At 47.4% G+C, this 13,107-nt stretch overlaps 2 protein-coding genes across 11 annotated transcripts; one reads left to right on the forward strand and one right to left on the reverse strand.

Moving 5' to 3' along the window:
* The first annotated feature begins 2,482 nt into the window (after positions 1-2,482).
* Positions 2,483-8,993, forward strand: TINF2 (TERF1 interacting nuclear factor 2). 10 transcript variants are annotated; one of them, XR_014776525.1, is made up of 10 exons: positions 2,487-3,227; positions 3,517-3,645; positions 3,732-3,830; positions 4,245-4,352; positions 4,437-4,533; positions 4,666-5,110; positions 5,192-5,256; positions 5,482-5,573; positions 8,036-8,147; positions 8,817-8,993. XR_014776525.1 is itself a non-coding variant. In XM_084767763.1 (9 exons), the coding sequence occupies exons 1-9, from the start codon at positions 3,036-3,038 to the stop codon at positions 7,775-7,777; spliced, it is 1,302 nt and encodes a 433-aa protein (XP_084623889.1). In that variant the 5' UTR covers positions 2,483-3,035; the 3' UTR covers positions 7,778-8,005. The 10 variants fall into 10 exon arrangements, 9 of the variants coding, with proteins under 9 accessions (XP_084623889.1, XP_084623887.1, XP_084623890.1 ...); XM_084767763.1 differs by lacking the exons at positions 8,036-8,147; positions 8,817-8,993 and adding an exon at positions 7,688-8,005 and having other exon boundaries at positions 2,483-3,227; positions 3,517-3,621; positions 3,723-3,830; XM_084767761.1 differs by lacking the exons at positions 8,036-8,147; positions 8,817-8,993 and adding an exon at positions 7,688-8,005 and having other exon boundaries at positions 2,486-3,227.
* On the reverse strand, positions 6,497-13,025 carry GMPR2 (guanosine monophosphate reductase 2). The gene is made up of 11 exons (XM_084767773.1): positions 12,897-13,025; positions 12,647-12,709; positions 12,439-12,552; positions 12,186-12,305; positions 9,845-9,928; positions 9,530-9,703; positions 8,406-8,487; positions 8,214-8,320; positions 8,012-8,054; positions 7,275-7,434; positions 6,497-7,101 (listed from the first exon to the last, which is right to left on the reverse strand). The coding sequence occupies exons 3-11, from the start codon at positions 12,523-12,525 to the stop codon at positions 6,912-6,914; spliced, it is 1,047 nt and encodes a 348-aa protein (XP_084623899.1). The 5' UTR covers positions 12,526-12,552; positions 12,647-12,709; positions 12,897-13,025; the 3' UTR covers positions 6,497-6,911.
* Positions 13,026-13,107: the final 82 nt, after the last annotated feature.

Below are 13,107 nucleotides of genomic sequence, written 5' to 3' on the forward strand. Positions count from 1 at the left end.
CTCTTCATCCATTCCGCACCCCAATCCCTTCCAACACCCGAACACCAGATAGGAGAGAAAGAAGGCTAAAGGGGAGAGGGGGCGGAGTTCTCCTTAGCTACTTCCTGCTGGTGAGGGTGGTCACGGTCCTCGGGGCAAGTGCAATCTCCCATCCAGGAGATCTCCAACTTCTTCTCAGTCTGCAACTGCAGCCCCCAGGAGCAGCAGGGAGAGCAGCAGCCTTCTTCCTTCTCAGAGCCCCTGGCTTTTATTCCCTCTCCAGGGTCCTCAGAGTCAAACTATGTGCACCTGGGAAAGAGCCCCTCTCAGAGCCTGCATGAGGCAAATAGCCTGCTGCTGCGGATAATCTGAAATAGCCCATATCCCACACCTGGGATTAAACAAAATACGTTTACATGAGTTTTTACAGCCACGAAAACTTCCAGTACAGACTTAATATCCTTGTCTGTCCTCCATGGGCACTGCACACACATGGCTCATGACATACATTCAGACAGAGCGCTGGTACACGTCAAATAAAAATAAATAAAATCCTCAAATAAATCATTAAATTAATATATACTAATTTTAAATTTATTTATTTTCATGTATTACACAGTGTTCTGTACTGCATGTACACCTGCACACCAGAAGAGAGACCAGATCTCATTATAGATAGTTATGAGCCACCTTGTAGTTGCTGGGAATTGAACTCAGGACCTCTGGAAGAGCAGCCAGTGCTCTAAACCTCTGAGCCATCTCTCCAGCCCTATATACTAACTTTAAAAGGGAAATTAATTTCTCAGCTTTTAAACCAATGTCCACTCAGAACCATGCAAACGACAAAGGAGTGAACTATTTACAGTACTGAAATGGGGGACATGAACCTATAATTATTCAGAGAAAATTATCATCCTGAATGAAATACTTTCTGAAACAAAAATTTAGGAAATCTGTCACTAGTAGAGCTGCCCGCAAATTAGTGGAATTCTTTCTTGGTGCTGGGGGGGGGGGGGAGTGCATCTTGCTATGTAGCTTAAGTTGGCCTTTGAACTCATAGCAATCTGCCTACCCTTATCTCCCTCATGCCGGAATTTAGAGGTGTTCACCACCGTACCATGTGAGAAAATTCTTTTAAAAGGAAAAGAAAGAGACAAATAAAAAGAAAGAAAAAAAGAAAGAAAGAAAGAAAGAAAAAGAAAATGGACGGGCCCTTTGACCCCTTTAATCACAGCACTTAGGAGGCAGAGGCAGGTGGATCTTCATGAGTTCAAGGCCAGCCTGGACTACAAAGTGAGTCTAAGACAACCACAGAAAAACCCTATCTCGAAAAAAAGAAGAAGAAGAAGAAGAAGAAGAAGAAGAAGAAGAAGAAGAAGAAGAAGAAGAAGAAGAAGAAGAAGAAGAAGAAGAAGAAGAAAAGAAAGGATATAGGTCAGAAATTCACATTTGCATAAAATGACAGAAAATGATGACGAAGATCAACTACAACTTTAATGTCCAACGGAGATGTTAGGTCCTGTTGCCCGGCGGGGCTGCCATGCCCCGCCCTCTACCTAGGGGCAGGGCTTCCCCACTCCCACAGCCTCACTATATAAATCAGACATTTTTGGTTCCACTGCCCCTTGCCTTCCCCCGCTTTGCCCTTTTCTTCCTCCTTGCCCTCTCTCCTTCCCTTCTCCTCACCTCCCTCCAGTGCGCTCTTCCTCCCGTCCCCCCACCCCTGCCCCCCACGCTGCTTCCAATAAACCTGCATTTATGTATTACGGCTTAGCTCACTCTGGTTATTTAATCAATCAGTAGTACTTTGTACTAGGTTCGGAAAGGCTCAAAAGGTGATCTACAGGATGGAGGCAAAGTGCTAGCCTTGTCTGGGAATGGAAGAAACCGTCCGAAGAATGGCAGGGTTCTGTTTGTTTGGTGTTTTCGAGACAGGGTCTCCCTGTGTAGCCTTGGCTGTCCTGGACTCGCTTTGTAGACCAGGCTGGCCTCGAACTCACAGTGATCCCCCTGCCTCTGTCTCCCGAGTGCTGGGATTAAAGGCATGCGCCACCACACCCGGCTGAATAGGCAGGTTTTATGAAATGCCTTAAAGTGGGCAAGGCACGTAATTTAATCAGCAAAGTGCACACAGTGTGTGTGGCTCTCTCCTCAGGAATGGCAATCAGACAACACCATCAATTCACTCATCAAGTTGGTATTCAAAAGAAACTTAGAAAAGGAAACTTTTAAAATTCTAAAACTGCGCGGTGGAGAGATGGCTCTTCCAGAGGTCCTGAGTTCAATTCCCAGCAACCACATGGTGGCTCATAACCATCTATAATGAGATCTGATGCCCTCTTCTGACCTGCAAGTGTACATGCGGCAGAGCACTGTATACATAATGGCAAATAAATCTTAAAAAAAAAACTAAAATTCTAAACTACGCGAAACACCAAAGACGTGGCTCAGAAAACACAAGCCCTCCAGGAAAACCCAGTCTAACAATGTGATATTTTAAGCAGCATTTTACTTGTTTAGGCGCTGGCGAGTCAGGGCAGGAGAGTGGAGCTACACACACCCCAGGCCCGCATTTGGTTTTTTTGCAGTAGATCAGATACGGTGCATACTGGGTACCACCATCATGGGACCCTCGCATTTGGTTTTTTGGAAGCGAGCGCCCTCTTGTGTTCCGCGACAGGAACGACAGAATACTTTCTGGGAGCGGCTGGCGGCGGGAGAAGGCCCTAGAAGGTGCTGGTTCAGGGAACTCAGTTTACAGAACCGCTACTTCCACCGGCGAAGAAGAGAGGCGCGGGGCCGGACGACACTTCACAGGCCAGGGGTCCTCGATGACGTCACGACTCCCTCCGCGGCCTCTTCCGGGGCGGTGGGGTGGTGGGGCGCGCACTCCGTCGGAAGTGACGCACCCACGCGCTTCTCCTCCAGTGGCGGCGTTCTAAGCGTAGCGGTCTGCGCGGGCTCGGGAGGAGACTTCAGAATTTCGTCGGCCGGTGCCGACGGCCGGAGAAGCGAAGCTCCGCCTACGGGCGAGGCCGGGACGGCTCCCGCGGCCCATGGACCCGCCTCCGGAGCTGGCCCCCGCGTCTCTGCGGTTCGCCGCCGCCGCCTCCTGGCTGGCCGTCCGCCAGCGCCGCGTGGAGCACTTCCCGAGAGTGGTCGAGTTCCTGCAGACCCTGCGCTCGGCTGCCCCCGGCTTGGTTTGCCCCCGGCACCATGAACGCCTGTGTATGGGCCTCAAGGCCAAGGTACTAGGAGTGGAATCTAAAGGGGGCGGGATGCGAGGACCAGAGGGAGGTTGGGACTAAGACCGGTTGGGAAAGGACAGGAATTCTTTTTTTTGCGGGGGGGGGAGGGGGGTGTTTCTAGACAGGGTTTTCTCTGTGTAGCCTTGGCTGTCCTGGATTGGCTTTGTAGACCAGGCTGGCCTCGAACTCAGAGATTCGCCTGCCTCTGCCTCCCAATTGCTGGGATTAAAGGCGTGCGCCACCGCACCCGGCTAGGATGGGGATTGCTGAGTTCCTTGCCCCCGTGCAGGTGGTAGTGGAGTTGATCGTGCAGGGGCGACCCTGGGCCCAGGTCCTGAAAGCCTTGGACCATCACTTCGCAGAGGCCGGACCAGTACCGCTGGACCCTGCAGCTGTGAGTTATCCCAAGCCAAACTCGGTAGGCGTGATGCAATCGAGTTGCCCCTGGGTCCTGGTGACGCCGCCTCCCCCCTTTTTTTTTCTTGTCTTCCATAGCCTCAACAGACAGAGCAAGATAGGAAGGTTTCGGAGGCCCGGAAGAATTTCTACCTGCACGTGAAACAGCTGTCAGAGAGCCCTGAGGACGGGGCCTCCAGCCGGCAGGTGAGAATGGTTGGTTTGGAGGATGTTACGTGATGCCTTGACTTTTTCTTCTTCTTTCTTCTTCTTCCTCCTCCTACTCTTTTTTTTTTTTTTTTAATATGGAACGCTTCACGAATTTGCGTGTCATCCTTGCGCAGGGGCTATGCTAATCTTCTCTGTATCGTTCCATATGTGCTGCCGCCGCCGAAGCAAGCACTTTTTTTTTTTTTTTTTTGAGACGGGTTTCTCTGTGTAGCCTTGGCTGTCCTGGGCTCCCTTTGTAGACCAGGCTGGCCTCGAACTCACAGCAATCTGCCAGCCTCTGCCTCCCGAGTGCCAGGATTAAAGGCGTGCGCCACCACACCCGGCCCTTGACTTTTTCATTCCTGGTTTTCTCTAAAACTCACCTGCCCTGCTTCTCTTTCCCACACACAGGAACTCCAGCAAGACTATGGGGAGCCCTTTCTGGTTGCCATGGAAAAGCTGTTCTTTGAATACGTGTGTCAGCTAGAAAAAGCACTGCCTGCCGTCAAAGCACAAGAGGTTGTGGAGACAAAACACTTGTGGGCAGAGCGTGGGGTGACTTTACTGAGGATTATGTCTTCATGTCTATCGCCTTGCCCACAGCTTCAGGGTGCTCTCAGTTGGATTCAGCCTGGCTGTTCAGTCACTTCTTCTGTTGCTTTGCGTCAGTATGGGATGGACATGGGATGGCCACCTCTAGGTAAGAGAACCATCTGACAGCAATTTGGAGGTTAGTGATTAGCTTGGAGTCAGCTGATTGCATGTGGACCTGAGACAAACCTGAGTGAGTTAACCTGTTTGATTTTATAAGGCATCTCCTTCTGCCTTCCAGAGAGCTCTGCGTCTGCCTCAGCGCTTCTGACAGAACCTATGGAACAGAGTGCTCATCGGCAAACAAGACCAGCACCCTGCCGACCTCTGCCTAAGGCTAAGCTTGACTTCCACCAAGCAGCTTCACGGGAGCACCCGGAGCAGCTAGCTGGCAACCGCTTTAATCTGGCCCCTTTGGGAAAGCGAAAATACCAATCCCAGTGGACATCTGCAAAGGGGTGCCAGAAAGAGCGGCCCACAGTCCTGCTGTTCCCCTTCAGGAACATGGGCTTACCAGCCCAAGATGTAGCTAGCCCTAAGAGCAGGAAAGAACACGGACTAGACACAGCAGGCTCTGTGGGTGCAGAGGCAGTCTGCATTGGGAAGGCTAAGAGTCCTGCTCAATCCCCGGGGAAAAGGGCCTTAGAGGAGACCCCACCCGACTCACCTGCTGCAGAGCAAAAGGAGTAAGAGCTGCTTCTTCTTGCTTCAGCGCACAGCCCTCCCTGCCACCCCCTTCATCCTCCCTTCCCTTGTCTCCACCTCAGGAACTGTGTGAATTGCTACCTGGATCCTCTGAGACACTCATCCTGTCCTAGAGCCAAGAAAGCTGGTAAGCAGGCTGAGGCAGGCTGCTCTCATAGCCTTTGGGACTTTTAAAGTGGGTTTAGTTTGGGTTTTTTAAGATAGGATTTCTCTGTGTAACTTTGCCTGTCCTAGACTCCCTTGTAGACCAGGCTGGCCTTGAACTCACAGAGATCTGAGGGCTGGGATTACAGGTGTGAGCCACCGACCCTGGCTTAAAAGAGTGGTTTTAATTGTGGTTTCTCTCCTGCAGTGCAGGACCCACCCCTGTATAGGTCTGTCATTACCATAGGGGACTTGGTTTTGGACTCTGATGAGGAAGAAAATAGCCAGATGGAAGGAAAGGTGAGTAGGAAGAAGCAGACAGCTGAGGCAGAGGATGGGCAGAGCAAGGCAGAAATCCATGTTCAGTGTTTCCAGTTATAGGAATCATACTTTCTTCTCCATAGGAGTTTCTGAAAAAATATCAGAAGACAAAGTTTGGCACCTTTATCCCCACGTTTTGTGACTACATCCCATAGTGTCCTGCCTGTTGCTTCCTGGCTGCATAACAGTTCTAGGGTCCTGTAGCAGTACTGGAATGTCTCTGCACTCGGCCCATCTACCTCTGCAGTTTTGCATGCAGTTTAGTGGAAACGAAGAGAAAGCCCAGACCTGAGTTGCCTGGCTACATTGCTAAATGCTTTGTAACTCTTGAAAATGAAAGCTTTGCTTTTGTTAACACTGCCATGATGGAAGAAAGGGGTCCATAGGTCTATGCAAGGTCATTCCTCAGAAACTTAAGTGGCCTCTCTAGAGCTGGTTGAGCCCCCCCCTTTTTGTTGTTGTTTTTGTTTTTTGAGACAGGGTCTCTCTGTGTAGCCTTGGCTGTCCTGAACTCGCTTTGTAGACCAGGCTGGCCTCGAACTCACAGTGATCTGCCTTCCTCTGTCTCCTAAGTGCTGGGATTAAAGGTGTGCACCACCATTGCCTGGCCTGAGGCCCTTCTCTTATTTACTTCTGTGTAAAGCATTGTTCAGATTTATCTAGAAGAGTTATCAGGGTTGAGAGAGCTGGAAGGGAAATCCTTCTTAATGTTATTCTAACAATATTCCTTAATGCCAGAATATACTTCATAAATCTTCATGCTGCTAAATTACATTGGACTGGTGTGTGTGCTTTGTGAAAAGAATATCCATTGTTCTTGATTCCACTGGGTCAGGGTTAATCCCACCTCTCTGCCCAGGTGGATCTTCTACATGCCAACACCATGCAGAAAGCCCAACATCTTTTTTACCATCAGTAGGATCTATCTTTATTAATGTATTCCAACTATTTAAGTACTTCTAAGCTGTTTAGGTATTTGATAACCTCACTTAATGAAGCTGATTAACATGATTCCAAAAGCCTTCCTCTTCCAGTCCAAGGCTTATATCTATATCAATCAGCATTTTTCCTCCTAATCTTCGGGGTGCTATCCCCAGGTCCCCTTTTGTTGCTCTCACGTCTTCTTCCTCGCCTCTTTCCCAGTGAGTGCTTAGCATTTTGTGTGCAGATAGAGAAGCAAGTGACAGCGGGAGCACTCGAGTGCGGTGGTAGGAGCCGAATAGTAACACACAGCCGTGGTAGCCAGGATGGGTGAGAAGCCCTTTTGGAGGCTCCAGTGGTAGAGTGCTGCTGCCTCAGAAGACAGACTTCTCCGATCTATCGGGAGTCACTGAAGATTGGATTCACCTGCTGGGTGACTCGGATAAAAGTAGTTCTCCGACTTAGTTCCTTCAGTTTAGCAGCTCCTACATATGTGCATGTAGACCGGATGCCTCCTAGGATGTCACGGATAGTATGTTCCACATCCCCTTTAAAGGGGACTTCTACTATCTTTCCCTCTGAGGCCCTTGGAAAAGAAAAATGTATTACCTCCTTGTTCCGTATTCCTTAAGCCCAGTGATTCTGTCTTCACCAATTTTCTCTCAAGAATGACACCCTATATTTCCCAGGAGACGTGACACCGTCTTATATAGAGCCCCATTCACCAAGAACACTCAGGTGCCAGCCCTCCATACATACCTATACTCAGCCACGCCTCCTGAATACTTCTTCATGGCCATTTCAGAACTCATTCCATAGAAGAGCTTGTATTTCTTGCCATCCCTCTCAATGAGTTCGCCACCCGATTCACTGTGCCCAGCCAGCATGCCCCCTAGCATCACAAAGTCAGCCCCTGCCCCTGCCAAAATCAAGAGGTCGGAAAAGGTGCACTTAGCCAAGGTGTCCATTATAGGCCCCTTCAGGGACAGCTGTATAAGTCTTACTTGTACAAATCAGTATCTTCCTGGGTCTGTTTGCAGAGCTGATCCACAGTTCCTTGGGGCTACTCTGCCCTGGCCTCTGCTCTCCAGTAGGACTAACTTCCTCAAGATTTTAAAGACCTAGAAGTTGACTGACTAGCTTCTGCCTTGATTTCATTTTACCGTCCCCAGCATGACTTTGACCCAAGCTTCAATTTTAAGGAGCACCTGGGAAACCGCAACATGAAGATTTGCAGTCTGTTCCTCAGGGTGACTCTGTAGATCAGATGTAGAGCTCAGAAATCTGTATTGTATTGATCAACAATCTAGGGGATATGATAGGTGGCCCTGGCCCACCCTTGGGACAGTCCAACGTCACGCTTCAGGTTTCAGGGTCACTGGTCTATATTACGAATCTGAATGGTTTCCTGAGGCGCTTGTAGCCTGACCCTAGACTCTGAGAGGTAACAATTTCTTCTACCGGATCCTCCTTTTGTGCCCTCCCAGTGTCCTTACCAAAAGCCTTTGCCACATCTCCAGGACAGCTGCAGCCTCCATCCTACAAAGAAAGAAACTCTGTGAGAGACTATGGATTTCTCAAGACTTCTTGACTGCCCATGTCAAAATTGACAAGAACTCAAGTCTTGACCAGGTAGTTACTAGAGCCCCACACACTGGGGAAAACACGCTGCCAGGCAGCCTCAACCCCGAGTCTTACTGAAATGATGTGGCCTCTGAGGCCATGAGCAGCATCTGCACACTCCATCACTGCACTGAGCTGTGGATACCCCACTCCAGTTTTCTTCCGAGTTGTACAAACAGAGCCTGGGAAGAGAGTGAAGTATTCTGATTGTTGCCACTATAGGGTTAGATAAGACAGTGACCCCAAGGAACCACTGAACCAACTTACCTGGACCAATTCCAACTTTGATGATGTCAGCCCCAGAGAGGATTAGCTCTTCGACCATCTCTCCTGTTACCACATTTCCTGCCTGAGACAATAATCAAACAGAGAAACCTTAGGGGCAGTAGTGGAGAGCAGCCGTTGTGCTCTCATAACACACGGCCTTGACTATCCCCTTATTACAAATAATGGGCACCTAGAGCCCCTCTAAAGGACTTCCACCAACGTAAATTCCCAGTCATTCTCCTGGTTAATGTGGAAGATAAGGGAACTGGCCATTGTCACTGAGCTTGGGTGAAACAGATCCAGAGCGACTTTTAAGGCCGCAAGGTGGACCAGCAAGACATAAAGTGGCATCAAAGAGTAATTGGTGAGTCAGGACACCACTCAGATCTGACAGCGCCTTTTCACTACCAGGTGACTACTGCCCAGTCCTGAAGCCTTCTGTCTTCAGAAAGATAAGGAAATGGGAAGACTGAAATGGGGGCTAAAGCATCTACCCATCCAACTGAACATGGACAGTGCAGACATCCCCCTTCAGTGCTATGAAGAAATAAAGCTTGAGGTTTGTCTCTAATAAGTGTCTAAACAAAACATGGTTTTATGTGATACTTTTTGTTGCTAGTTTGAGATAGAATCGCAGGGCTGGCCTTGAACTATTGCCTCTACCTCCCAAGTACTGAGGTTATAGGTATGTTAGGCTTTCATGTAACACTTCATGTTGTACCTCATAGCCATTTCAGTAGGCAGACATACATGTACCATAGTCTCTTGGCTTTCAAGCGAAGTCAGCCACTGAGTTGATGGACTGTGAATCAAGGGTCAGAGATTACACTGATTAATAATACACATCTGAAACCTTGAACCATGGCAGCATGTAGACTAGAAATACGATGTGGCTGGGGACAAGTACTGATAAAACATGGGATGTCAGGAAAGAAGAGTAGGAGACAAAAGTACCAGCTGTGGGATGATAGAAGCATACCCAGCTGAGTGTGGTGGTGCACATCTTTAATCCCAGCACTTGGGAGGCAGAGCTCCTAGTTTGAGGCCATCCTGGTCTACAAAGTAGTTCTAGGGCAGCCAGAGATCGAGAAACCTTGTCTCAACAAAACGAAACAGGAACATACCATGATGGTGTGTTGGGGGAAGCGCTTCCGTACATCCTTTACAAATTCAACAAAATGTTCAGAGTAGCCGTTAGCCACATCCAGGCATATATATTTTACTTGAGGAATAGCTTCCAGGATCTGTTCCAGCTGCTCAAAGTCAGCCGCGCCTGTGCCTGAGCTGGCAGCTAGATACTGTGGAGAAAATATAAGAGCAGTTTGTGGTATGGCATCATGATGAAATGACCTGGTAGTAGCCAGTAAGGGCTAACTGATTTTCAAGAGCCAAAAAAGGATTCGTGGAAAAGAGAAGGGAGCAGGTGGGCCCAGACTTACCTCAAGACAGTCGGGATTCTGGCTAGCAAACTCTTGCCACTGATGGGTGCTGTAGTGCTTATGGATGGCAGTGAAAAGGGAGAACTGGGAAGAAGAAAGAACCATCAAAAGGGCAAAAACTAGACTCTAGATATATCCTTATATTGTCCTGAGACATGATGCATTCAAGAGAAAACTAATATAAGGAAGTTAGGATTGAGCTGACTCAGCCGCTATTCATCCTACAAACCCCAGTACAGCCTCTACCCTACGTTAGGATTTTCAGATAGTCCTACCAAAGGACTGTGGTCTGGGTTGGATTTAATTTACTAGCACATTCATTGCTCATGAACTAAAAAGAGATAGGAATATGCTGCTGATAAGTAAAATAGGTAGCAAGCGTGGAAGAAGTATGAAGAGGCTACATGCAGCAAGCGTCTACATTTAGCTCTTTTTCCCCAGAGACAGGGTTTCTCTGTGTAGCCTTGACTGTCCTGGACTCCCTTTGTAGACCAGGCTGGCCTCGAACTCAGAAATCCAGCGGGGCAAACAAAATACTATCCCAACCATTCTCTCTTCTGCTAGAAAATAGATTTTCATGTTAGGGACATAAACATGCAAATGCAGATCAATGTTATCTATCTTAGGCAAATTCAAGATAACTCCCAGGCCATGGTAGCAGTCTTTGATCCAGCACTTGGGAGGCAGAGGCAAGCAGACCTCTGAGTTCAAGGTCAACCTGGTCTATAGAACAAAGTTTCAGGACAGCCAAGGCTACACAGAGAAACCTGGGCGGGGAGGCACAGACCCAATCAATAAAATGACTCATCAGACTCAAAACCTCTGGCTCATGAAATTGCAAACAGTATCCCAATACCCTGAGAAAGGCATTCAGAAGACAAAATGGAGTTTTTGTTTTCTGATTATAAATGTGCAAACACAAGAGTCAACAGTTGGTTGAAACAGCACAAGTCTTGCCAAATGAGAAACCAAGGAAGTCATGTATAAGCCAGCAACAGGAAGTTCTAGAAATAAAAGTCAGTATTTTGCTTTCTCAGTAAAGCTCAACTTTCAACATGTTTATAAACAAAAGCTCTAGGTGATCAGCAGGTCTTGGAGATATACTGACCTAATAATCACACCTATTATAAAATATTTATTTATATAATAAATATTTATTATAAAAATAATTTCTTTTTATTTATATGCATTGGTGTTTTTGCCTGCTTCACATATTTATGTCTGTGTGAAAGTGTCAGATCTTGGAGTTACAGACATTTGTGAGCTGCCATGGGGATACTGGGAATTGAACCCAGGTCCTCTGGCAGAGCATTCTGTGCTCTTAACCACTGAGCCATCTCTCTATCCTGTATCTAACCCTTTTAAAAAAATTAATTATTGCGGTTTGGCTATTTTTCTAAAATGTGATTTCTGTAGCACATGTCCACAGTATTGGACAGTTCTCAGTAAGGTGCATGTATCACAGCGTTTCTCCTAACAGACTTGCCACTCCCCAAATCTACCTGTCAGAAAAGGCAGACCAACAAGACAACTGCAGGATTCCAGAACAATCAGTAAATGGAAACAGGAATAAAGTAATAAAACCTCATAATTATCAATCTCAGAGAAAGCACAACAAACACTCTACAAAAACAGAAAAATCAGAAAGCCCTTAAGGCTACTAGCCACAAACAGAACCAACCAAGGAGGGCTACATGGGTTAACTAGCAAAGCAAAGTATGTTCTCAAAAGTGCCCAGGCAACTATCTACCTTCTCAGCTAGCTACATGCACAGAGGCAAGCAATATTACTGATAGGAGCACTGTCTTCCATTTTCAAAGGGAACAACCTGTCTTTAAGAAAAAACTTCCGTTTGAGTAGATCTCAGACACTCCCAGGAACCTAGAACTTAAAGAAGGGCAAAGTTAAAAGACTCGTAGGCACACAAGAAAACTAGTAAACTCCTTTTCTCTACGATACTCCAGGGAGAAAAAAATGCTAAATACTCAAAACAGTATTTAGTTTCTGGACTAAACAGTGAATGCTTAATATTCAAAACGGTGCCTGACTCAAGAGATGAGTGATTGGGTTAACGTGGGTGGGCACTAGGAGAATTTGGTAAGGTATATAACTTATGGGGTGGGAGTTAGAAAGTGGAACAAACTCTAATTTAGCATCTCACTAATTCAGGTGGATCTTTGAACTGATCAAAGGGTTCTTAGTAACAGGAAAAAAGAAAAAGAAAAAAAAAAGAGAGAGAAAACCCAATATTATGTTAGTTGCCAGAGACTGGGAATAGAGATGCAATGCCTCTGTAGCCAGTTGGGATAACATTTGGTAGGGGTCATAAGGTTAGTCTCACCTTACAGAGGACCTTAGCCATTTCAAAAGTCCCCACGGTATCCATATTGGCAGCAATGATGGGGATGCCATTGTACATCTGCTTTGAGTTCCGGAATGAAAAGGATCTTGTGAGATCTACCTGCGGGCATTAGCAGGACATTCATTATTTCATTCATCCAGAAAGTCTGTATCATTTCAGAACCGGGCAACTTTCTTGGGTCCTGGTTCATTGGAAGTTCGAGGTCAAAAAACAAGGAAGACAGCTGGCTCACCTCACTTCGAGACTTAAGGGTGCTGCGTTTGGGCCTCAACAGGACATCCTTGAAGTCTAGTTTCACATCGTTGTCAATATGAGGCATGATGCAAAGCTGGAGTTAGCGTAAAAACTGAAGTAACAAGAAAAGATCTGAGCCGTGTCCCTTGCGGGCCTGAATGTCCTGATGATGCTAGAACAGGGGCCACCTCTCCCGCTTAAATTACCTCAAGTCAAGTCAGGGTGTGGTCCTGGAGGTCTCGCTGGGACCATCCAGGGTCTGGATTATCCTACAACACATCAATCCCAGGAATGATTGTTACGAAGAACTAGGAAGAGACTATGATCTCTAAAGGGGTTTTCCTTATCCGGCTAATCTTCCTTTTCCCGCCCCTGAGAAGGGCAATTTAAGAGTAAGAAGCTAGTTAAGGGAGAGGAAAAGAGATCACAACCAGCTTCCGGCATTGGGGTACTCACTTCCTGTTTCTTTGACTCAGGTGGCAGTTGACCAAAGATTCTTTCGCTTAGCAACTAGCCGCGTGCAGCCTCGATGAGCCTTCAGGGCACACTAACAAGTTCCGCTAATTGCATACCCGACTGCCCAAGAAATTCCAGCTTCGGGAGCTGTGCAGGGCCTTCTGGGTAACAGAGTCCACATACTGAGGTTGCCGTTGGGTGCGAGCGGCAG

This window comes from Acomys minous, assembly GCF_964271855.1.
Source record: "Acomys minous genome assembly, chromosome: 18".
Classification (NCBI taxonomy): Eukaryota; Metazoa; Chordata; class Mammalia; order Rodentia; family Muridae; genus Acomys; species Acomys minous.

Bases quoted from the DNA above. Each gene is read 5' to 3' on its own strand.
- TINF2 (XM_084767761.1), top strand. From the start codon at position 3,036: ATGGACCCGCCTCCGGAGCTGGCCCCCGCGTCTCTGCGGTTCGCCGCC. The intron at 3,646-3,731 runs GTAGGCGTGATG...TAGCCTCAACAG, and splicing joins GTTATCCCAAGCCAAACTCG to ACAGAGCAAGATAGGAAGGT. The intron at 5,574-7,687 runs GTGAGTAGGAAG...TACCGTCCCCAG, and splicing joins ATAGCCAGATGGAAGGAAAG to CATGACTTTGACCCAAGCTT.
- GMPR2 (XM_084767773.1), bottom strand. From the start codon at position 12,525: ATGCCTCATATTGACAACGATGTGAAACTAGACTTCAAGGATGTCCTG. The intron at 12,306-12,438 runs GTGAGCCAGCTG...TAATGCCCGCAG, and splicing joins CCCTTAAGTCTCGAAGTGAG to GTAGATCTCACAAGATCCTT. The intron at 8,488-9,529 runs GTATGTTCCTGT...TTATTGTCTCAG, and splicing joins TCCCCCAACACACCATCATG to GCAGGAAATGTGGTAACAGG.